The sequence below is a fragment of the Mandrillus leucophaeus genome, unplaced genomic scaffold, assembly GCF_000951045.1.
Source record: "Mandrillus leucophaeus isolate KB7577 unplaced genomic scaffold, Mleu.le_1.0 Scaffold35, whole genome shotgun sequence".
NCBI lineage: Eukaryota > Metazoa > Chordata > Mammalia > Primates > Cercopithecidae > Mandrillus > Mandrillus leucophaeus.
Window position 1 is genome coordinate 4,214,371 of NW_012103698.1, and position 24,956 is coordinate 4,239,326.

Here is a 24,956-nt window from a genome sequence, read left to right on the forward strand (position 1 = left end):
GATCTCCTGACCTCATGATCCGCCCGCCTTGGCCCCCAAAGTGCTGGGATTACAGGCGTGAGCCACCGTGCCCTGCTGGGTTCTCAATAATTTTTAAGGCTGTAAAGGGGAGCTGAGAAAAAGTTTGAGAGCTGTGATTTAGAGTATGTTTGGGATGAGATCAGCTCTCACTGTTAGGTCAGGTGACTCAGGATTATGGTTTTCAGGAAACGAAGTGAAATGGGAGAGTTCCCTTATCCCCCTTGCATGATGTGTGACAGGGGTGCGGCTCACTTCTTCAGTGCCTTGCTGCTCAAACGCCTAGAGGGGGGTGCAGAGGCCTTGGGGAGTGCTTTTGGGCTCTGCCCCCACAGCAGCATCTAAGGGTGAATGTTTACAACTCCCAAAGCCCAAGTGGGAGTGTTACAGTGTGCTTTTTCAGCTTTGCTGTCTGCCGGCGGCTTGTGTTAATCAGTTGTTAGACCCTCTGCCTTATCACGGGGCAGAGGACTTTCTGTATCCTGGGTTCTTGCTCTGGTATACTGGAAAAATCGAATCACATGTTGGCTTGGAGGATGAGTGCAAGGTTTTGTTGAGTGGTAGAGGTAGCTGTCAGTGAGATGGATGGGGAGCTGGAAGGAGGATGGAGTGGGAAGGTGGTCTTCCCCTGGAGTCGGGCTGCCCGGTGGTTGAACTCTCCTCCAACTGCCTCTGACTGAACTCCCCTTGGCATCTGCATCGTTCTGCAGTCAGTGGTTTGCCGGTGTCTGCTGGTGTGTTCCTCTATTCCTCAGCCACTTGTGTCGTGTATGCTAAAGGTCTCCGGTTTATAGGGGCACAGGATGGGGGCATGGTGGGCCAGAGTGGTCTTGGAAAATGCAATATTTGGGCGTGAAAATAGGAGTGCCTGTTCTCATTTAGGTCCGTGGGTACAGGCCCAAGGGTAGAGCCCTCACCAGGGACCCTACCTTTTTCTACCCAGCACTTCCCTGTCCCCTTCCCATACCTAAGATATTATAATTGAGGTTAGCTGTTGACACAGTTTACGTTGGATTTGTTTATATGGTTTTAGTACTGAATGGGTTACTTCAAAATGCCTGCTATATAGACTACCTATGTTGACAGAGCCTGAGAATGCTAGGATTGGCAGCTGGGAATGAGAACTAGAAGGTGTTGCTTTTGAAGTACATAAGCAATAAGATTCCAGGAACCTCTTTCTTAATAGTATCAGTATTCTTTTTGGATAAGTTGCTTTCCTCTTTCTTTTTTTCCTTTAGAAGGAAATTAGGAAGTTAAGAGCAGTAGCTCGTACCTGTAATCCCAGCATTTGGGAGGCCCAGGCAGGAGTATCACTTAAGCCCAGGAGTTTAAAACCAGCCTGGGCAGCATAGTGAGACCCCCATCTCTACAAATTTTTTTTTTTTTTTTTTTTAATTAGCCAAGCATGTTGGCATGTGCCTGTAGTCTTGGCTCTGGCTATTCAGAAGCTGATGTGGGAGGATTGCTTGAGCCCAGGAGTTCGAGGTTGCAGTGAGCTATGATCATGCCACCACACTTCAGCCTGACAGAATGAGATACTGTCTCTCAAAAAAAAAAAGAAGAAGAAGAAGTGATGTCCATTATAGGGAAACATCACTGAACTCTTTGGGTTTTCAAAAGTTGATAAATTTGGCCTTACTTAGCATAATATGCCACTTCTAATGATCTATCCTGGGGTGGCTGAGACTTACTGTTTGAGCATTCATGCTCATTCATTGCTGGATTATCAGCTTTCATCAGATTTAAAAAGAGAGAATATCATCTGTGGCTAAGAGGCTAAGAGCTTTGGCTCTGCAGTCAGACAGATTTGGGTGGAATCTGACTGGCATTTACCTGTTATATGACCTTGGACATACGTGTAACTCAGTTACAAAATAGCTTCAGTTTACTGATTTGTAAAATGAGAACAGTGATTATACCACCTCAGAGGGTTAATATGAGCATTAAATGATATAATGCTTAAAAATAAAGCACTTAAAACTGTGCCTATCAGGTAGCTCTATAAATGTTAATTATTATTATCATTAATCATAAGTTAATGACAGAAGTTCTAAAGTGTCCTTAATTTCAAATAAGTTACTATGTATTATCTAATTATCTACAATTCAAGAACCTTTTGAGGTACTTCAAGAAATTAGAATGAAGGAAGCATCACAGAAAAAAGATACAAGCTACATGGAATACTTGTTTGAGTTTTTCTTCTTTCTATGTGTTGCAACCACTTTGTGTCACTGAAGACATACGGCTTTTTACTGTAGCCATTTGTGTACACGCCTTCTCTTTCAGTTAGACTGAAGCAGCTTTAGGACAGGATTCTTGTCTTATTCTTTATTTTCTGTTTCTTAGTCATGAACATAGAAAGTGTAACAGAATGAAGGAGAAAGAATTTGGGATTTAAAATAATGAGAATCACTTCTGAGTCCAGTGCTATAATTTGTTACCTATTTGAAAGGACCCAGTTATCTCAACTGTAAAATAGAGATAACTGTCTATTTCATAGGGTTGTTAGGTGATTATATAAACAAATACATGTGAAAGCACCTTGTAAATCGAGATACATGGTACCAGTATAGTAGTTATTACTATAAGCCATAAATATTTGTTGAATGAAAGAACAAATTGTAAGAACGAAACAAAACTTTATAATTTTACTATACTTCAGACCTATTTTTACTTTCCACACAATATAGATGAACACAAATTAGAAGAATTAGATTCTCAACTTCAAGATGCTATTCAGAAGATGAAAAAACTTGATAAAATATTGGCAAAGAAACAACGCAGAGAAAAAGAAATTAAGAAGCAAGGTCTAGAAATGAGAATAAAGCTGTGGGAAGAAATTAAGGTAAGAATTCTCTAACCTTATGCTGACATGTAAGAAACAAATTCTCCTGGCTGGGCATGGCGGCTCACGCCTGTAATCTCAGCACTTAGGGAGGCCGAGGCAGGAGGATCGCTTGAGGCTGGGAGTTTGAGACCAGCCTGAACAACATAAAGAGACCCCATGTGTACAAAAAAATTAAAAAATTAGCCAGGCATGGTAGTGCGTGCTTGTCGCCCTGGCTACTTGGGAGGCTGAGGTGGGAGGATTGCTTGAGCCCAGGAGTTCAAGGCTGTGCAGTGAGCTATGATCATGTCACTGCACTCCAGCCTGGCTGACAGAGCGAGGCACTAAAAAAAAAAATATATATATATATATATATATATAAAAAATATATATTTTTTATGTACGTATATAATATATATTTTCTATATATATAGAAAAAAAGAATTTCCTCTATAAGTTGAGTAAGAAAATCATGGACCATGGTGTTACTGTGGCCTGCCTTTATTGCTTTATTTTGTGGAGGTGGTGGCAGTGATATGTATATGTATGTATATGAAGGAGTTATAGGGGTGATATTTTTCTGGAACCTGAGAAGAAAACTTGGTCTGTGGCATTCAGATTTCAAGCACTGCACTGGCGTGTTCATCTCCCCAGGGACAGGCCCAGGGTACCACGTCTCTTACCAGCAGCAGGCTGGTAAAGTGCTGGGCCCCTCCATCTCTGGAATAAGAAGAGGTGTAATAGCTGCTTTCATCAAGTACGTATGTCTGCTTTCTCTTCAGCAGCCTTATAGTTTGGAGATAAATAGACACAGTTTAACCCTCTGGTTAGCTTCATTAGTTGGGTAAACCTTTGTGACAAACAAGTTTTGGGGAGTTGACTGTTTCCTATGCTGGTCAAGATGTTTGGGAAGCTGTAAAGTGCTTGAGGTCTAGGACCATACTTCGTTTGCTTCTAGCTCAACAAATTCCTGGTGCTCCATAACTTTCCTTGGCTGCCTTGGACCTCTTATTCTCTATAATATTGAGGGCTTGAAGTTGACTAGATGTTGGCATTGACTTGGTGTATAGCCACTGACTCATACTTGAATTTTGACCCTCAAAGCAAAGCGCCTTTAAGGTAAGGAACCGTGTGTAATAAGAGATTGGTTGTTTTTGAAAAGCCCTCCTTGAACAGTTGACTGACTTCTGGGAAAGTTTCCTAGACAATAATATGAATTAAAAATGTAGTAATTAAAAATACATTTTTATGAGGTTCCCAGGAAGTCCATTGGGATTGAAAGAAAGGAACATCCACAATGCAATGCTTTAAACTAGATAAATCGTTTCTGGAAATTTTAGCAGAAAAAGTTAGCCTATCACTTTTTCCTATTGAATCTTCAAGTTTTTATTTCCTTTGAAGCAAGAATTATAAATGGAAATATAATAAAATAGAGTAACAATCTTGAAATGTCTGAAATTTTTTAATTTGATGGTGTATCTTTAGGTTACTCACTAATTATAAAAATATCAAGCAGAAACTTATGATACTTTAAGCAAGGTAATTATCATATAATGATAGGTATATACTCTGACTCTATCTGGGAATATCCGTTGACAGAATTTTGTGAGAACAGAGAACATTTACAGATTTCTTCCAAAAAAAAAAAAAAAAAAAAAAAAAAAAGCCTGAGACTTCTCGTTTGTATGTATGTGACTGGGAGCTGTGTTGGAATTAAAAAAATCAATGATTATAGTTGCCTTCTTTTCCCATGTTTAAATTTAAATTTTTCTTTCATTAGTCTGCAAAATATAGTGAAGCTTGGCAAAGTAAAGAGGAGATGGAAAATACAAAAAAATTTTTATCTCTGACTGCTGCGTCTGAAGAAACTGTTGGTGAGTAGATGGAGATGTCATTCAGCTTTGTTTTTATCCGAGTCATAGAATGTTTGGATTAAAGTAAAATTCCCAATCCAGTTTTTCTGTCCTGTTCTTTGTGAGTTTGACTGTTCTTTAGGGAAATAATTGATCACATTAGGTAGGATTATATGAAACTACTCCAAGCTTAGGTATGTTTCGGTGTCTTTAAGTGTTTGTGTCTGCTTGACAGTAAGGGGGACAGGGCAGGGACAAACTGGGAAACAGACAGAAGTATGTCATTGCCTTTAATTCCTGTCTCTTTTAGGTGTCTCTAGATCCCACTTTCTGCATACAATTCCCTAACTGCTTAGGAGCCTGTGGAACGCCTTTTGTTAAAATCTATGACTGATTTTTCCTATTTCCTGGTCTCTCACAGTCCTGTTTATTTGAGATGGACCAATTCTGCACATTTATTTCTACCTTTCTCATTTGTTTCTATGTATATTTATGAATCTTCTTTTTTGAAAACAGAAATATTATGGAGTCATGTAACCTTTAACCCATTTATATGATGGTGAAAATTTTAGGGATTAGAAACATTTTGTATTTTTATATATCCTAGTTGAAACATCAAAAAATACTAGTCTGGCCTATATTAAATTCATGGATCATTTACTTTTTGCATCTTCTGTTTTGTTACAGAAGTAACACATGTGTAATCTACATAAGAAAATATTGGTTAAACAAAAATATTGCTATCAGCTAAATTCTCAACTTGTAGAGATAACCACTATTAATATTTTAGTTTACTGTTTACCTTTTGAGATGTGTTTAATGCAAATATCCATATATATATTTTGAGAAGAAAAATAGGATCAAATTATATATGTATATGGTATTTTGTAACCTTTTCCCGACTAATTTGTATTTCTGGAGCACCTTTAGCTGTCAGTAATAGATGTGTGTGGTCGTTTGTTTCCAAACAGCTGCCATTACTTCCTTCTCTTTATTTGTGTTCATTCTCCTCCTCATTTAGAGATGGAGTCCTTTTCTCCCTCCCATTTCAGTCTTGGCTAGCCTGGAACAACTTTGATTGATATATTACAGCAAAAATGACACTATGCCATTTCCAGGCCTTGTCTTTAAGAAGACGAGACTGCTTCTCGTCGAATGCTCACTCAGAGGAAAGCCAGCCACTATGTAAGAGGTCAGGCTGCCCAAGGTTGCCATGCTGTGAGAGGCCCCGGGCAAGCCATATGGAGGGGCTATGCAGAGAGAAGACGACGGTAGCCAGTTCCTGGCTATCATGATTTTGGTAATGTCTCTCTCAAATTCATGTCCACTTGGAACCTCGGAATGTGTCTTTTTTTGGAAATAGGGTCTTTGCAGCGACTTAGTTAAGATGAAGTCTTATTGGATTAGGATGGGCCTTCAAAAAAGAGGAGAGGACACAAAGAGACATAGAGACACAGGGAAGAAGGCTGTGTGAAGATAGAGGGATGTAGCTACAAGCCAAGGAATGCAAGGATTGCTGGAACCCAAAAGAAGCTAGGAAGATGCAAGGAACAATTCAGAAGGAATGCTCTGCTGACACCTTGATTTCAGATATCTAGCTTCTAGAACTGTAGGGAATACATTTCCGCTGTTTGCAGCCACCCAGCCTGTGGTAAATTGTTATAGCAGCCCTAGGAAACCGATACACTGACTATTCAACAGTTTCAATGCAGACACTGAATAAAGGAGCAAGCTTGGACATTTCAGCTCCACCAAACACAATGCAGAGAATAACCAAGGCTAGATATATGGCCCCCTGACCTACTCCAAACATCTCCAGCCAAAGGGAGCTACCCAGCCATCTGAGGCCCCATTCATAGTGGAGCAGAGATAAATTGTTCCTGCTGTGTCCATCAAATTCCTGACCCACAGAAGCAAGAGCATAATAAAATGTTCACTGTTTTATGCCATTAACTTAAAAATTTTTTTTATTGTGAATTGACAATTTATATTTATGGGGTACAAAGTGATATTATGATTTATGAATACAATATAGAATAATTAAATCGAGCTAATTAGCCTATCCATCACCTCAAATACTTAACATCTTTTATGGTGAGACCATTTGAAATTTAGTCTCTTAGCAATTTTGAAATGTACAATACATCATCATTGATGCCATTCACCATGCCATGTAATAGATCTCAAAGAAAGACTCTTATTCCTCCTGTCTGAGACTTTGTACCCTTTGGCCATTATTTTCTCGTTTTCCCATCCTCCAGCTTCTGGTAACCACCATTCTACTCTGCTTCTCTGAGTACAATTGTTTTGGATTCCACATATAAATGGGAACATGTAGTATTTGTCTTTTTGTGTCTGGTTTATGCTTGGCATAATGTTCTCTAATTCTATTCATGTTGTTGCAGATGATAGAATTTCCTTCTTTTGAAAGACGGAAAAGTACTCCATGGTGTATATATACCACATTTTCTTTATCCATTCATCTGTTGGTGGATACTTAGGTTATTCTGTAACTTGGCTATTGTGAGTAGTGCTGCAGTGAGCATGGAAGAGCAGACATCTCTTTGACAAACGAATTCCAAAGCTTTTGGGTAAATGCCCAGAAGTGGGATTTCTGGATCATATGGTAATTCTATTTTTAGTTTTTTGAGAATCCTCCATACACTTTTCCATAATGGCTGTAGTAATTTACATTCCTACCAACAGAATGCAAGGGTTTCCTTTAATCCACATCCACACCAACACTTTATCTCTTGTGTTTTTGGTGATAGCCATTCTGACAGGAGTGAGATGATATTTCATCATGGTTAATTTATATTTCCTGAATGATTAGTGAGGTTGAGCATTTTCTGCGTATTTGTTGTATGCCATTAAGTTTTGTTTTTTACTTTTTATTTTGAAATAATTTTAAATTTATGGGAAATTTGCATAAGTAGTACAGAATTCCGTATACCCTTCCCCCCAGCTTCTCCTAATCTTACATAACCATAGTGATCGAAACTCAGAAATCAACATTGGTGTAACACCATTAATTAAAGTATAGACTTTCTTAAAAATTTACCAGGTTTCCCACTAATGTCCTTTTTACTTGCTAGTATCCAATCCAAGATCCCATGTTACATTTTGTTGTCATGTCTCCTTAATCTCCTCCACTCTGTGATCGTTCCTCAGTCTTTCCTTGTCTGTCGTGATGTTGACCCTTTTGGAGTGTATTGGTCAGCTGTTTTGTGAAATATCCTTCAGTTTTGGTTTATGTGATGTTTTCTCATGATTAGATGAAAGTTATGAATTTTGGCAAGCATGCTCTGGAAGTTATGTGCCCTTCTCAGTCGATCACACTTGGTGTACCTGATGCTGTTATATATCGTTATTGGTAATGTTTCACCTTGATCGCTTTGTTAAGATGGTGTCTGCTGGTTTTCTCCACTGTAAAATTACTATTTTTTTATTTTACAATTAATACATATCTTGGGGGAGATACTTTAAGACTATGCAAATATCCTGTTTCTTCTCCAGCTTTCACCTACTAATTTCAGCATCAATAAGTATTATTGCCTGAAATAATTATTACCGTATGCCACTAGATTTGGGGTGATTTTTTAATGCAACAATAGATAACTAGAACAATGTGCGTCAGCATTACTTTTAATGATTATACATTAATTCATTAGATGGATGTGCCATTATTTGTTTAACTAATACCCTTCTATTGAACATTTAGATTATTCCTTTAGGTTTTCAGTTTTTAAAATTGCACATAATGTTGCAATGACGCCGTTAGTCAATTATTGCAATGATTACCTTCTGTGGTACGCTGAAAAAAATTCACCTCAATCCCCCAAGAGATTTCTATGTCCAATCTCTAGAGCCTGTAAATGTTACCTTATTTGGAAAAAGGGTCTTTGCAGATGTGATTAAGTCCTGGAATATTGAGATGGGCCCTAAATTCCATCATAGGTAGCCTTATCAGAAAGAGATGGAGGGAGAAGAGGTAGATAAGGAAGAGGAAAAGGTGCTGCAGAGACGGAGGCAGAGATTGGAGCGATGCAGCCTCAAGCCTGCTGGCAACCACCAGAAGCTGGAAGAGGGAGGAACAGAATCTCCTCTAGAACCTCTGGAGGGAATGTGGCACTGTTGACACCTTGATTCTGGATTTCTGGCCCCTAGAACTGTGAGAGAATAAAATTCTGTTGTTTGAAGCCACCAAGTTTGTGGTAATTTGTTAGGGCAGCTATAGAAAATGGGTATACTTTGGAATACATTCCTATAAGAGAAATACTTAGTCCAGGGTTGAACTTTCACAAGATTTTTATTCACATTGACTTATTGAAATCAAGTTAGATTCTTACCACATTGTATCTGAATGTTGTTTTCTATGCCAACAACAATGGATTTTGTAGTTATTTTTAAGCTTTTTTTTTTTTTAAAGTGGAATCACAATAATTTGTATTTCTCTGATTATCAGGGAGGTTATATATTTCTTTTGTTTAGCCAAGTTGTGAGTTACCTAGTCATGTCTTAGGCTCTTTTATAAAGTGAGGCATTCTTTATTGGTTTGAAAGACGTTTTTAAATATTAAGGATATTAATTCTTTGTCACAAATAGCAAAACATTTTTCTTTTTTTAATTTAAATTTAATTTTTAAAATTTCTTGCTCTAGTCATTTCTTTTATGTTATCATTCATTGGTACTCTGCTTTTAAAGGCCTTTCATGTCTCAAGATTATATAAAATATATATTTTCCTTTCATCAGTTATAATTTAATGAAAAAATTTAAATATTAACCCACATGAAATTTATTTTGGTATTAGATATGAGGTAGATAGTTGATTTAGTTTTTTCCCCCAATTTGCTAACCAGCTATTCCAAGACCTGTTATTAGATAATCCATCATTTCCCCACTTATTTGAAGTGCTAACTTTATCATGTATGAACTGGGTTTGTTTCAAGGTTTTCTATTTTATTCCGTTAAAATTTCTGTCTGTGCTGATGTTAATACCACTCTATTTTGATTATTGTGTCTTTGTAATACATTTTATTAGGGCAGTATTTTGGAATAACATGTTTTTCTCAAATCTGTTTTTTTTCTGAGTTTAGCAATTACATTATTTTTTTAAAAAGATAGTGCAAGAGCACCTCTAAAGCTATAGCTTATGAACTGCTTTTTAATTTGTTTAAATGTCTAAAGACCAGTATATGAACGTAGCCTGTTTGGAAAAGTACAACTTACTAATATATTTCCTTCAATGTTTATCAGGAATTCTACACCTTCCTAGAAATGAGACTACACCCCTTATTCCCAAAAGCAAAAACAAAAACAAAAACAAAAACATGGACAGTGTCAGGAATGAGATTCTGGATGTCATAGTATCTCAGCATCTATAGTTTGGAAACCAGGAGTCAAATACTGATTTTTCTAGTGGATAGGGCTTTTCTGAAAGACCACACCTGCTTGTGGTTGACTCTGGAGCAAGCAGTGTAAGACAGGCCACTCTGTAAGTGGATCTGTGGTGGCCTTTTAACATTAACCTTTTCGGTCACAGAGTTCACTACCCAGTGAACTTTTGGTCCTGGAAGGCAAGACATTTGTTTTCAGTTGCCCTTTTTTCAAAACCAAATCAAAACTATACAATATGTTTAATTTTTAAAGCTCCTGGCATGTATATTTGGCTTAAATCTAGGTTCACATTGTATTTCTGGAGTCACGTGACTGCTGCAGGCCCTTTAGACACTTCCCATAATGTTAGATTAGTCCTGATGCTCTAACATGGAAATTAAGTGGACTTAAAGTTATGAAAGCTGGAGCTACAAGGGGCTCAAAAGCTGTGTTAGGAGAATCATTGTTTTAAACATGATGACATTATTAAAGCGTCAGATTTTAGATTCTGACTTCTTGGTTATTATGTATTGGCAGTGTGTACAAAACAGGTAAGATGCTCAAAAGCAGGGTCAATGTTAAAGGAAAAGGGAATACAAGATACTGTTAGGTGAACCAGATGTCTGTTTCCCTTCACTCTTGCTACTGACTATCTTAATTAGTTCACAGTTGACCGGTTCACCAAAATAAAGAGGTAACATTATTGTATTACTGGCTTCTTCAGATTTAATTAGAATCTCTTTTTGATGACTGTTCTTTTACAGAAAAGCCAGATTCCTTAATGAAATTTCCTGCTTGCTGTTTACTTCATAGACATATGTTTTGGAGTCACTTATTGCCATACATATCTGTTTTTTTTTAATCTTAAAAAAGTAGTTAGCATTTTACTTTAGGCTGCATTATTAACCTAATTACATTAATTTTTTTTGGACTACATAACTATTACCTTATTCTAAAAGAGGAAACTTTTGGAATAATCAGCTTAAATTTGTTGTTATTAGTAGAATATTTTCACTGCAAGTATGAAAGAAATAATTAGAAACACAAGAGTCCAGTTTGACCTCATGCCATGGATTTTTTGAAAGTCTCATATTCCTGCTATTTCAACATAGGCACTATCATAAGGTGGTATGAAACTACTTATATCTGTTCTACACTGAGATGAATTTCCCATTACTCATTGGATCTCAGCTACTGTTTTAATAAGAAATGTATAAAAATTTAAAAATACTTTAATCAATCACATATAGTCATAAATTTCTAAGTAAAATATTTTTAGAAGTGTTATTAGGAAAACAGGAAAATTTTGCCTTTTTTCCCTCTATGATAATTTTTTGTTACCAGCACAGTTTAAGGCACTTGTAAATTGCCAGTAGGTGGCAGCATCTAGTTACAATAAGTACTTTAAAAAGCCTTAAAGCACTTTTAAAAAATTTGAAGCTCCTGGATTATATATTTGGCTTAAACCTGTAGAGCTCACATTGTATTTCTGGAGTCACGTGACTGCTGTAGGCCCTGTAGACAATTCCTGTAATGTGAGATTAGTCCTGATATTCTAACATGGAAATTAAGTGGACTTAATGATATGAAAGCTGGAGCTGCAAGGGACTTGAAAGCTATGTTCAGAATCATTTTAAGCATGACCACATTATTAAAGCCAGACCTATTTCAGCGTATCTACCAACATACCCAAACATACGTTCTTTCTTTTCATTTTTTCTCTTTAAACGAAGGGAGAAATTCTTAGGATGGGTATTTTTCTTTTCTAGTCAGTTTTTCTTATCCTCTTATTTAAGAGTTAGCTTCAGGTTGGGTGTGGTGGTTCATGTGTGTAATCCTAGTGCTTTCAGAAGTGGAGTCAGGAGGATTGCCTGAAGCCAGGAGTTTGAGAGCAGCCTGGGCAAGATAGCGAGACCTTGTCTGTACAAAATATTTAAAAATTAGCCAAGCATCAGGAGGCTGAGGTGGGAGGATTGCTTGAGCCCAGGAGTTTGAGACTGCAGTCATGCCATTGCTCTGCAGCGTTTGTGACTGTGTGAAACCCTATCTCCAACAAACAAACAAACAAACAAACAATTAACTTTAAGGACTTTGGGCTGATGGCTGAATGACAATTTCCAACCTGTTTTCAGCTTCCAAAACACAAAAACCATCCCAGTTCGCTTGTAGCATCACCAATAAGCAACAGCAAATAAATGAAAAAAAAACTGTGTTTGGATAGTGCATTTACTTTTATTTATAGGTACTAAACACAAAAGAGGCCTTGACTCCAAGAGAAAGTTGAAAACAACATTAAATTGATTTATATCACATTTGAACCTTATAATCCAGACATATTAACCTCAACTTTACTGGGATTTTGAAGTAAACAATATTGTACTTGCTAGAGATCTCTGAAATATTTTAAAAGTCTGTCCCATCCCATTACTGAGGGGTCACTTTTGGGTTTTCTTAGAGGCATGTTGCAAAAATCAAAACTCTTTACATCGCCAGGAGTTTTCCCTTAGTTTCTATCGTTTATCTAATGAATATAGGTAGAATTCAATATTCTTTGAGACAAATACATCTAGTGACAGGGTTGCTTACTGTCTGCTTTTGATAGAGGTTATTCTTTTTGTCTTTGTCACATTTTTCTCTCGTGTTTCTAGCTCCAAATATATAAATGCATATAAACACAAAACATAAACATCGTAACCAATTAGGCTTTGTAAAATTTGAGAATACTTCTTTCTAGGTGCCTTTTCTGTGAGATTCATATATGTGATACTTCTGCTTTTGGATGCTTGGTTAAATACTCAAAGAAAATTTGGTAGTCTCTTTCTACTCTGATATGCAGAGGATAGAGGGAGGAAATCACATAACTGTGCTGACTGACACAGGTAAGGATTTTGGTTTTTGGTTTCGTTGGAGTCTCAGCATTGCTTAGCAATCTCTGTTGCATTCTCCAAAATGGTGATTCTAAACTGTTACTAACTGCTTCATCTCCCATCTTCTGTGAGACCTTCCTTCACTGTGCTGTTTGGTCTTCCTTTCCAGAGAAAATGAATCTACAGGGTAGGAATCCCTTCAGATTCTTTCCTTCTGTTTCTAAGCTTCATCCTGACTGTGCTCATCCATCCCCTGCCTCTTCCCTCTAAGTTTACATGAAGGGAAGGTACTCTTATTCTCTGAGGCCAGAATCAGTAACATCCCATCGCTTTCACTGGCTGTTGGTTTGTCAGCCATTCCATTTTTCATCTGGAGATTTTTTAGAGTAAGGTTTAAAAAAACGAGGAAAAAGGCTTCAATCTCTCTGGCTCTTTTCCTTCAACTTACCATGTTTAACTCTTCTAGTCCTAAAACAGAATCGAAAAGCCACTGAACCAGTGAATGACCAGCAAAACATACAAATAAGCCTTTTTCCTCATTTTTTTTTAAACCTTACTCTAAAACAGACACCACTCAGTTTCCCTCTTCTCCTTAAAGGTCAGACTTGTTGAGAGAATAGTCCACATCTCTTGGTGCTACCTGGTCAACTTCCATTTACTTCTTAGCTTTTCCATGTCTGTATTTTCTACTGTCACACTATGGAAGCTGCTTCATCAGTGGTCCTCCTAAATTCGAAATCTAATGGCATACCTCCAGTTTTGATTGTACTTGACATCTTTAAAGAATCTGAGACAATGACCTCTCATAGCATAGTACATTTTTTACTGGATTTATTATTCCCTGCTGGTTTTCTTCTTTGTCTTTCCTTCTTCCTCCCTATTGTTGAAACTTATTCCTTCTTTTATATGTTTTCTCTGCTTTGGTTAATGGTTTCATCACCCACCTAGTCTTCTAAACTGGAAACTCAAGAGCCAGCCTGAGTTCCTCCCTCATTGTTCCTTTACACTTCTTCCTTGAGTTCCCCAAATGAGTATTTTTTCTGCCCTATCTGTATCTGACCGGTTTTTTTTTTAAACCCCCATTATTAAATGGTTTGATCTCAGCATTTCTCTATCAGACTATTCAAACAGCTTTCAGTCTTGCCTCCATGGTGTCATTATTTTCCTGCAAGATCATTGTACTGGTTATCTAGTGCTGTGTAACAAATTACCCCTAAAACATGGCAACCTAAGCCAACAAACATTTATAATCTCACAGTTTCTGTGGGCCAGGAATCTGGGAGCATCTTAGCTGGGTGGTTCTGACTCAGGATCCCTCGTGTCAAATGGTTGCCGGGGCTACAGCCATTTGAAAGCTTTACTGGAGTTGGAGAATTGGCTTCCAAGCTCACTCACATGGTTGTTTGCAGACCTCAGTTTCTTGCTACCTGTGGGCTGGAGACCTTAGTTTCTTACTACACGAACTCTTCCATAGGATGCGTGCGTGTCCTCACAACATGGTAGCTGACTTCTAGAGCATGTAGTAAGTGCTCAACAAATTGAGTTATTATTAGTATTCCTGTGATTACTAGACATTACTGCATCAACAGGGACACGGTATGTGTCTCTTATATTATCGTTTATATGTCAAGGAATTTCTGCAGGTTTCATACATCTATTAGCTATGCATAGGTCTTATATATCTTTTTATTATTACCCTGATTGGTGTTTAGCCCATCATATTTATAAAGGGTTATTAATGACATAGTGACTTTTTACACATTTATAATTTATTTTCTATTTGTACATTTAACTAAATTATATTATTAATTCTAATTATTTTTACTTGTTTACCTTGTTTTAGTTTGTGAACATATCATCAGGAAATAAGTTAATGTTTGTGTCCTTTTTAACAGTTATTCCTATACTGAGAACTATAAGAACTAAGTGTTGAAATTTATTGAATGCATTTCAATATATATTTAAATTATCATAAATTTTTATTTCATGAGCAACATATTTAATGTTTTAAAATTAATAGCTTTAAATACTAAATGAGTCTTTTATTCCTGCACCAACCCTTCTTAGTTATGGAAGATTATCCTTTTAATTTAGTACCAGATTTAAAGGGATGAATTTATTCAGATTTTTGGCATCCATATTTATAAGCCAGGTTAGTTGTATTTGCGTGTGCACACACCGGTGTGTGAAATGTTTGTTATGGTATAGGGGGTGTAGTTGGGGGTGGAGAGTAGATGTATGTATGTTTGCTTTGTCAGGCTGTGTGAACTTCATAAAATGAATGGGGGTGGCTGCTCACTTATTTCTATGATTTGCAACAGTTTATATAACACAGGGATTATCTGTTCCCTTAAAATTTGAAAGATTTCACTGGAAAAACCATCTGGTTCAGATAATTTCTTGGAGGCAATTCTCTAACTCTTTTCTCAGCTGCTGTCATATTTACTATTCTATTTCAGGTTACTAGCTATTCTGGAGTCAATTCTGGCAGTGCATCCATGTCACTAAGATTTTAAAGTATCCAGTTCACGAAGATTTAAAAATGTACTAATATACAATCTCAGATAGTATTTTAAATAATAATTCTTTTTCATATTGTTTGTACCTTCTCTTTATCTCTAATTTTGTTCATGTTTTCCTCAATCTTTTTAATCTGGAAGTTTTTTCTAAACTTTTTATTTGGGCACAGTTTTACATTCACAGAAAAATTATGAATATGGTGCAGAGATTTCCCCTATGCCTACCCCTAGTTTCCCTTATTATGAACATCTTGCATTTGTATGGTTCATTTGTTTCAATTAGTGAACCAATTTTGGTACATTCACATTTCCTTAACTTTTACTTAATGTCCATTTTTTGTTCCACAGTCCCATCCAGGATGCCACATTCCATTTAGCCCTCATGCCTCCTCAATCTACTGTTGGCTGTGACACTTTCTCAGACTTTTCTTATTTTTGATGGCCTTGACAGTTTTGAGTAGTACTGGTCAGGTATTTTGTAGAATGTCCAGCAGTTGGAATTTACCTCATGCTTTCCTCATGATTAGACTTGAGAGTGTGTGTTTTAGGGAGGAAAACCATGGAGTTACAGGGTCATTTTCATTACATCATATTATTAACACTGCTATTCATGTTAACTCTGATCACCTGGCTGAGGAAATATTTGTAAGATTTTTCCACTGTAAAGTTACCGTATTTCCCCCTTCTTTTCCACACTGTGTACTCTTTGGAAAGAAATTGCTATTTGCAGCCCCTGCTTAAGGAGTGGTGCTGGGAAAACTGGCTAGCCATAGGAAGAGGGATAAAACTGGACCTCTACCTCTTACCATGTACAGAAATCAACTGAAGATAGATTAAAGATTTAAATGTAAGACCCCAAACTGTAAAAATTCTAGAAGAAAAGCTAGGACATACTCTTCTGGATATTGGCCTAGGCAAAGATTTTATGACTGCGTTCTCAAAAGCAATTGCAACAAAAACAAAAATTGACAATTGGAACCTAATTAAACTAACTTCTGTGCGGCAAAAGAAAATATCAATACAATAAACAGACAACCTATAAAATGGGAGAAGGTATTTGCAAACTGTGCCTCCAACCAAGGACTATTATGCAAAATCTATAAGGAATTGAACAAACAAAAACCAAATAACCCCATTAAAAAGTGGGCAAACGACATGAAGAGACACTTCTCGAAAGAATACAAGTGTATGAAAAAAGGCTTAACACCACTAATCATCAGAGAATTGCAAAGCAAAACCACAATGAGATACCATCTCACACAAGTCAGAATGACTAGTATTAAAAAGTGAAAAAATAACAGTGAAATAAGAGTCCAATTTCATTCTTTTGGATGTGGAATTCCAGTTTTCCCAGCACCCCCTTGCGTCTTCTTGGGCCCTTGTTAAAACTTAATTGACTGTATATGTTTGGATTTATTTCTGGGATTTGTATTCTGTTCTGCTGGTCTGTGTGTCTGTTTTTATGCCAGTATTATACTGTTTTGATTACATTGCTAATACTAATTTGATTACCTTTCTGTGTGATGCCTTCAACTTTAGTTTTTCTTTTTCAGAATTGCTTTGGCCATTTGGGGTCTTTTGTGGTTCCATATGAAGTTTAGGATTTCTATTTCTGTGAAAAATATTGTTGAGATTTTGATGGGGGTTGCTTTGGGTAGTGTGGACTTTATCACAATACTAAATTTTTTGATCCATGAGCATGGAATATCCTTCCATTTATTTGTGTCCTCTTGAATCTCTTTCACCAATGTTTTATAGTTTTTAGTGTCCAGGTCTTTTACCTCCTTAGTTTAATTTATTCCTAAGTACTTCATTTGATTTTTTTGATGCTATCATAAATGAGATTGTTTTCTTGACTTTTTTAGGCTAGGTTGTTTGTGTATAGAAATGCCACGGATTTTTATATGTTGATTTTGTACTTTACAACTTTTCTGAATTTATTTATTACTTCTAATAGGTTTTTTTTTTTGGTGGAATCTTTGAGGTTTTCTACATACAAAATCATGTCATCTGCAAGTACAGATAATTTTGCTTCTTCCTTTCTGATTTGGATGCTTATTATTTCTTTTTCTTGTCAGATTGCTCTTGCTGGTGCTTCCAGTACTATGCTGAATAGAAGTGGTGAGAGTGGGCATCCCTACCTTGTACTAGATCTTAGAGGAAAAGCTTTCCGTTTTTCCCCATTGATTATGATGTTAACTGTGAACTTTTTATAAATGGCCTTTATTATGTTGAGGAAATTTTCTTCTATACCTAAACTCTTGAGAGTTTTTATCAAGAAAGGATGCTGAACTTTGTCAAATGCTTTTTCTGCATCAATTGAAATGATCATGTGGTTTTTGTCTTTCAGTCTGTTAATGTTATTTATGTATCACATTGATTGATTTACATACGTTAAACCACCCTTACCTGCCAGGAATAAATCCCACTTGATCATGGTGTGTAGTCTTTTTGATATATTGTGAATTTGGTTTGGTAATATTTTATTGAGGATGTTTACATCAATGTTCATCAGAGATTCCTGGCCTGTAATTTTCTTTTTTGTGTAGAGTCTTCGTGTGGCTCAGGTATCAAGGTGATACTGGCCTCATAAAATGTGTTAGAAAGTATCCCCTCTAGCTGTTTTTTTTTTTGGAAGAGTTTAAGAAGTATTGGTATTAATTCTTCTTTGAGAGTTTGGTGGAATTCAGCCATGAAACCATCTGGTCCTGGGGTTTGCTTTGCGGGGAGGTTTTTAATTACTACTTCAATCTCTGTGTTTATTGTAGATCTGTTCAGGCTTTCTGTTTCTTCCTGATTCAATATTGGTAGTTTATATTTTTTGAGGAATTTATCCATTTTTTCTAGGTTATGAAATTTGTTGACACATAATTATTCATAATAGTCCCTTTTGATACTTTTTATTTCTTAGGTGTCTGTTGTAATTTTTTTGTTTTCATTTCTGATTTTAGATATTTGAGTCTTCTGTTTTTTCTCAGTCTAACTTTTATTGATTTTGTTTGATTTTTCAAAAAAACAACTCTTAGCTTTATTGATTTCCCCTTCCTGGTGGCTTTTCTATCCTCTATTTGATTTATTTCTGTTCTGATCTTTATTATTTTCTTCCTTCTGCTAACTTTGGGTTTAGTTTGTTATTTTTCCAGTTCCTTGAAGCGTAATGTCAGGCTACTTATTTGAGATCTTTCTTCTTTTATAATGTAGGCATTTATTGCTATAAACTTCCCTCTTAGAACTGTTTTTGGATATTTTGAATTTGTTGAAATCTTTATAGTCTAGTAGAGAGGTTCTCATTGTAGGAGACATTTGGATGTGTGCATTTTTGGCTGTCGTAAGGATGTGCTGCAGGGGAGAATGAGGGAATTACTGGAATTTATGCCACTATGCCGGGGGCCAAGTTTGCTAAAGGTCAGGACTTGCATAAGGGAACTCCACACAAAGAATTGTTTTGCCTGTAATATGATTAATACCGCCAGTGAAAATTCACCTAATATATGATTAACTTTTATAAGTGTTCCATGGGCACTTGAAAAGAAGGACTATTTCTCTCTGTGTAGAACAAATTTTGAAATATGCAAAATGTCCATATTACTTGTCTACTTGATTTGCATTCATCTTAGAGAGTTCTGTTAAGGTCTTTCAATATAATTATGCTTTTATTAGTTTCTGAAAACTGATTGGACTCCTTCAATACAGTAGAAAATGCATATTATTTGTGAAACCAAAAAAGACAACCTTGAAGAAAGAGTATACTAACATGAAATGACAAGAGGATGATTTAAAAAAGAAGCTAAGATGAGAAAAGATTACATGGAAAGATAGGAAAAATGTACCTATCAGAGTAACGAGCACAATTAAGACTGCAGGAGAATCAAGGCAGTGAACGATGCTCCACAACACGAAGGGATAAATAGTTGAAGAAATGATGAAGTAAATGATAAGTGTGGAGATAGGGAATAGAAATTCCAGTTAAAAATTATAGAAATTTCTGAGAAAGTAAACCAGTATAACTGTTACAGAAACAATGATCAAAGGAAACTTGTGATTTAAAAAATATTATATATGCACTATTAATAATAAAAGGCCAATACCCATATATACACAGGCAAGAATTCTGAACCGTGGGAAGGCCCGAAGAAATCTTACAAGCATCCAGGCGCAAATTAGAATAATCTTATTTTACCTATAAAAATGGAAGCTGAATTCAGATTTCTTTCTTGCAATAAAGGAAAAATATAGTAACTAGGGATTACATATTGCCTCTGTTACTGTGGCGTGAAGACAGCAGAAAGACATTCTTAGATATGGTAGAGTGGATAATTCACTGCTAATATTGTCTTTGGAATAAATATACTTGAAAACACACTCTAGGCAACCAGCAAATGAGTCACAATGTACAATCCAGGATTAGAGAAGTTGCTATATAAAGGAATTATCTGTGAGCATTATAACCAGCCAAATACAGAGGTGAACAGAAAGAAATGTATGTTTATAAATCCAAGAATTACTCTACACTAGAAGATAAGAATAACAATAGGTAGGTCTAAAAGTCCAGATTATATTGACAGAGGCTGAAAAGTGGGAGAAAAAGGTGAGGGTAAGTAAAACAATTCTGAATTCCCTGTGTTACTTTAGAGGAGGGGCAGAAAACCATTTTTTTGTTCTTGACTTTCTTAATATAGAAAAAATATGTTTATATAACTTAGACTTCAAATTAAAGTGCAAACTTTCCAAATTGTTGTATAGTTAGGATTATGGTTTATAAAGGAGAAAGGAAAAATAAAAGACAAGAAAATAAGCATTAAAAGAAAGGAAGAAAGGGAGGGAGGGAGGAAAGAGGAAGGAAGAAAGCAAGAATGGAAGATTGGAAGGAGGGAAGGAGAGAAGTCCAAACAGGAAAACCATTAGGGTCTAACAGGAAAATCACTGTTATGTCTAGTGTACATGTTAGGTGAGGCAATGAGTGTACTCTTTTAAACTAGCCTATTAAAAGATACACTCCCGGGAGGGGGGAGGGATTGCATTGGGAGTTATGCCTGATGTAAATGACGAGTTGATGGGTACAGCACACCAACATGGCACAAGTATACATATGTAACAAACCTGCACGTTATGCACATGTACCCTACAACTTAAAGTATAATAATAATAAATAAAAAAGAAAAAAAAGATACACTCTCACATTGGTTTTCTTACAAGCCCTCATTTCACTCAGTTCCCCGCCTCCTCCCCCTTTTATTTTTATAATCCTATCCTCTTGTCTTTTTACATTCATCAGTTCTTTCCTGTGAGTTACTCCTCTGATTTCACAAATGTCATGTATTTTGATGTATTGAGGATGCCAAAATGTTTTTAGAAATTGTATGATTTGTATAAGTATTTTCAAAATGTCTGCTGTCCCATTGATGACCAGGCTGCTGTTTCATGTGTTTTTCATGTTTTTCCTTCTGTGTCTTCTCATCCTCCAGTGAGGTAAAATCCATCCACACCTGCCATTTGCCAACAGAGCAAAAAGGCACATCTGCCTTGAGTCTGCTCGTGGTCCATCTGGATGCTGGTAAAATTGTGATTTTAAATCTCTGGTTGCAGCTTAGGTTGCTGTGCCCAGCTGCCATTTCAGTTTTGAGTGTCTAGCGGACATTCACTCCTGAGGCTCTGCTATGCTGGTTCGGATTCAATACCTATAACTGATGTAGTTCTGGGGACAAGCCTTTCAGGGCTCTTAGCATCACGCCTCTGTCTCCGCTGTGAGGATTTGCTTGCAGGAGTACGTCTTTATTGCTCGTTTCTGCCTCCTTTCTGTGCAGTTGTTTTCTAGGAGTTGCAGCCTCTGAAGAGATGCAGAAAGAAGCCTGATGGCAGTTGAGTAGCGCATTTGAACTGCCTCAAGAAACAGTGTTGTTGCTCAAGGAGATGGGGACTCTGGTTTCTGGGTGATTTTTTCCTTTTGTCTCTGAGTCAAGGGGCTGCCTTCCATCTAGATCTAAGTCTGCCCCTGCGCTGTTTCAGTACGCAAAGCTTGCATGGCCGCTGATAACAGTAGGTCCTCGAATGATGTCATTTCATTCAACATCGTGTTTTTTTATTTTTAATTTTTTTAATTTTTATTTTTAGAGACGGGATCTCATTTTGTTGCCCAGGCTGGAGTGCAGTGGCATGATCACTGCTCACTGCCACCTTGAATTCCTGGGCTCAAGGGATCCTCCCACCTCAGCCTCCTGAGTAACAGACTACAGATGCATGCCACCATGCCCAGCTAATGTTTAAATTTTCTGTAGAGATGGGGTCTTGCCATCTTGCCCAGGCTGGTCTTAAACTCCTGGGCTCAAGAGATTCCTCTTGGCCTCCCAAAGTGCCAGGATTACAGGTGTGAGCCACCACGCTGGGCTCAATGTCATTTTATTATAATATCGATGAGAAAAAAAGAAAAGGATTCCCAGCTAGGGCCACTGTCTGTATGGAGTTTGTTTGTCTTCCCCCTGTCTGCCTGGGTTTTCTGCAGACACTCCGGTTTCCTCTCCATCTCACAGATACGCATGTTAGGTTATCTACGTGGTTCCACTGTGAGTGAGTGTGGGTGTGTCTGAGTGCACCTTGCCATGGCATCCTGTCCGGGGTGCGTTCCTGCCTGGAACTCTGAGCTGCCAAGAGAGACTCTGGCCGCCCGAGACTCTGAATTGGAATAAGCTGGTAAATAATTACCTTATTTATTTTTATTAATTTTTCTTAAATATACTTATAGCCCACATTTATGTCAGTGTTTAATATTAGAAGTGTTTTGGTCTTTATTTAGAAGTTTAATAATGTTTTTGTGACCAGAAGTGTGCCATAGAAACTTAATTCTTATTTATATTTATAAGACTGTGGTAAAATTGGTTTTGTTATATGTCGTTTTGCTTAAAGTCGCAGTTTCCAAGAATCTATAGATGATGTTAAGAGAGAATTTACTATACTTGTGTAGGACATCTAAAAATTGTACAGTTCAGTATTCAGAAATGAGGCTCTTTTTCCCTTTCTGTTTCTCCCTGCCTTTTCTCAGGGTGGTGTCTGGGTTCGGGAGGACGCTTGTGTAGCATCATGGCCTGGGGGTGGCGGGGGGTGGCGCGTGCATCTGGTCCTTGCTGTTCTCTCAGAGGCAACCTGTTCCGCTTGGTCTGTGGATATGGGAAGCCAACTGGGGCGTCCGCTGACTTGTAGCTGGTCCCATTTAGCCTTTGCCATCTGCCAGCAGATGCTGATGTTCTATGTGGTCCCTGCCACATCCTCTCTGGTGGGAGGCTGTGTGCCACCCCCTCATCGCGACCCCAGTCATCTTCACAGGGGCATGTGAGAGCTTCTGGTCTCCTTCAAGCCACAGGCCAGCCAACCATGGGGAACTGTGTGTGTGTGTGTGTGTGTGTGTGTGTGTGTGTGTGTGTGTGTCTGTGACTGGGGGATGGGGGAGAGAGAGACAGATGACTTCAGCCCCTGTCTCGCTGTAAGCATGCCACACTGCCTTTGCTTCTCTGCAGCTGTCGTGGGTGGATGGAGAGCACTGCGTTCCTGTGTGCGGGGTCTCCCTTCAGTTCCAGGTGTACAGTGAGGCAGAGCTCACTCTGCTCTGGGCTTCTCCGTCCTCTTCAGGTTCTCTATGCACCTCCAGGATTTCACCTCCAGGGGCTGTGCCGGGGAGCAGCTTAATACCTGTATCACTTGTGTCTGCTCTAAACTCATCCCCTCTGCAGTCTTCTAGGTCCTCCAGATCCTTATTTGGGATGGGTTTTAATTTCTTCCATGGGTGGCAGTAAGCAATTTAAATCACATCCTGCAGTCGTCCTCTTTCAGGACTCACATGAAAAACTGTGCTCAATCATCAAACTTTTGGCTCATGATCTCTAAAGGGAGATTTTTTTTTTTCCTTGTCACATGAATGTTTGTGGTGAAGAGAGGAATTTTAAAAATTTTCTTATTAACTTTTAATTTTGATGTAACTTCAAATTTGAAGTCAGAAGAAAAGTACAAAGGATTCTCAAACACTCTTTATCCAGAGTCTCCAAATGATGAAATTTTACCACATTCTCTTTTCTCTCTCCCTCTCCACACAAGGACACACATATACACACATACATGCACGATTATACATATAAATCAGGAAATGATTGTTATGCAATTATCAATAGGCTTTATTGAGATTTTGCCAATTGTCCCATGAATATTCTTTCTAGCAGAAGAAAAATCTCAGGCTATGCATTATAATTCCCGTCATACCTTTTAGTCTCTGTGTTTTATGACATAGACTTTTTTGAAGATAGTAGGCCTATTATTTTGTACCATGTCCTCTAGTTTGGGTTGGTTGGTTTCTGCTCGGTTAGGTTCAGGTTATGTGTTTTTGGCAGGAATCCCACAGAAGTGATAGTGTCCTTCTCAATGGATCAGATCAGGAAATGCGTGATGGTGATGGTCCCGACACTCACAATGTTAACTTTAGATGAAAATGGTGTCTACCAGGTTTCTCCATGGTAAAGTTACTATTTTTCCTTTGGTAATTAATACATTATCTTGTGGGGAGATAGATGCTTTGAGGCTATTATCCTATTATTCCTCAAACTGTCACCCACTAGTTTTATCGTTCATTGACGATACTTACCTGAGTCAATTATTATGATGGCTACTAAATGGTTAATTCCATAATTTCTTCTACGTTATTTCTGAAAAAGAAGGAAGAACTTTCTAAAGGGAGACTTTTGGAATTCAGAAATTTTTTTTTCCCTCAAGGGTTAGCCTCTTGCAACTGAATGCCCAGCTTTTAAACTCTTGTCTTTTAAACTCAAAGCTGATCGATGGCACCCTTGTTGTAGGTAGTACGCACCTCTCTCTGAGGCAGTGAATACCACTGGGATGATGGGCAAAGAGCCACAGGGTCACAAGAGTAATTTCACCTTCTTCTTACCACCTGCGTGACACTGGCCTCAGATAGTCGCTGATCACCTGTGAGGGTTTGCAGTATTGTAAATTTTCATATTTTTATGTCTTTACAGGTGTTTTAGTATAAAATTGAGTGAAATGGTTATCCTAAAGGAATTATGGGATAGAAAATAAATGTATTACCACTTCAGGACTATGATGTAAATGTAACTTAAACTGATAATAAAATGTTGCCAAATTACTGACTTGCTGAGCCTACTTTTAATGAATATTGAAGATCTCTTAATAGTGGTTGCACCAAAAAAATGAAAGTTCAAAAACAATTTTAAACCTTTTTGTTTTCTAAGTAGTTTACCGCTCTCTCCCCAGGCTTACACCACAAATTTGCTTGATTAACTCATCAAAGATTGTACAAAGACTAACAGTATAATGTCAACCCCAGTTCCTAATTCATTATTATGAACTCCAAATTAGGGAATTGGTGTTGATGAATTAGTGTTTATAGCAGAAGTTTTGCATTTTGAATTTGGTGGTTGTGTGTTGAGGGTAAATGTATCTTCTGCCTGCTTTCTTTGTCTGTATCAGCTCATAGGG

The 24,956-nt window shown here is 37.3% G+C and overlaps 1 protein-coding gene across 1 annotated transcript in view; it reads left to right on the forward strand.

Moving 5' to 3' along the window:
* Positions 1 to 24,956, forward strand: part of FSIP1 (fibrous sheath interacting protein 1) — a 226,422-nt gene that overhangs the window by 47,495 nt on the left and 153,971 nt on the right. Inside the window, exons 4-5 of the mRNA XM_011989321.1 lie at positions 2,709 to 2,863; positions 4,626 to 4,719. Coding sequence (XP_011844711.1) covers positions 2,709 to 2,863; positions 4,626 to 4,719 — 249 coding nt within the window. The remainder of the gene's footprint in view (positions 1 to 2,708; positions 2,864 to 4,625; positions 4,720 to 24,956) is intronic.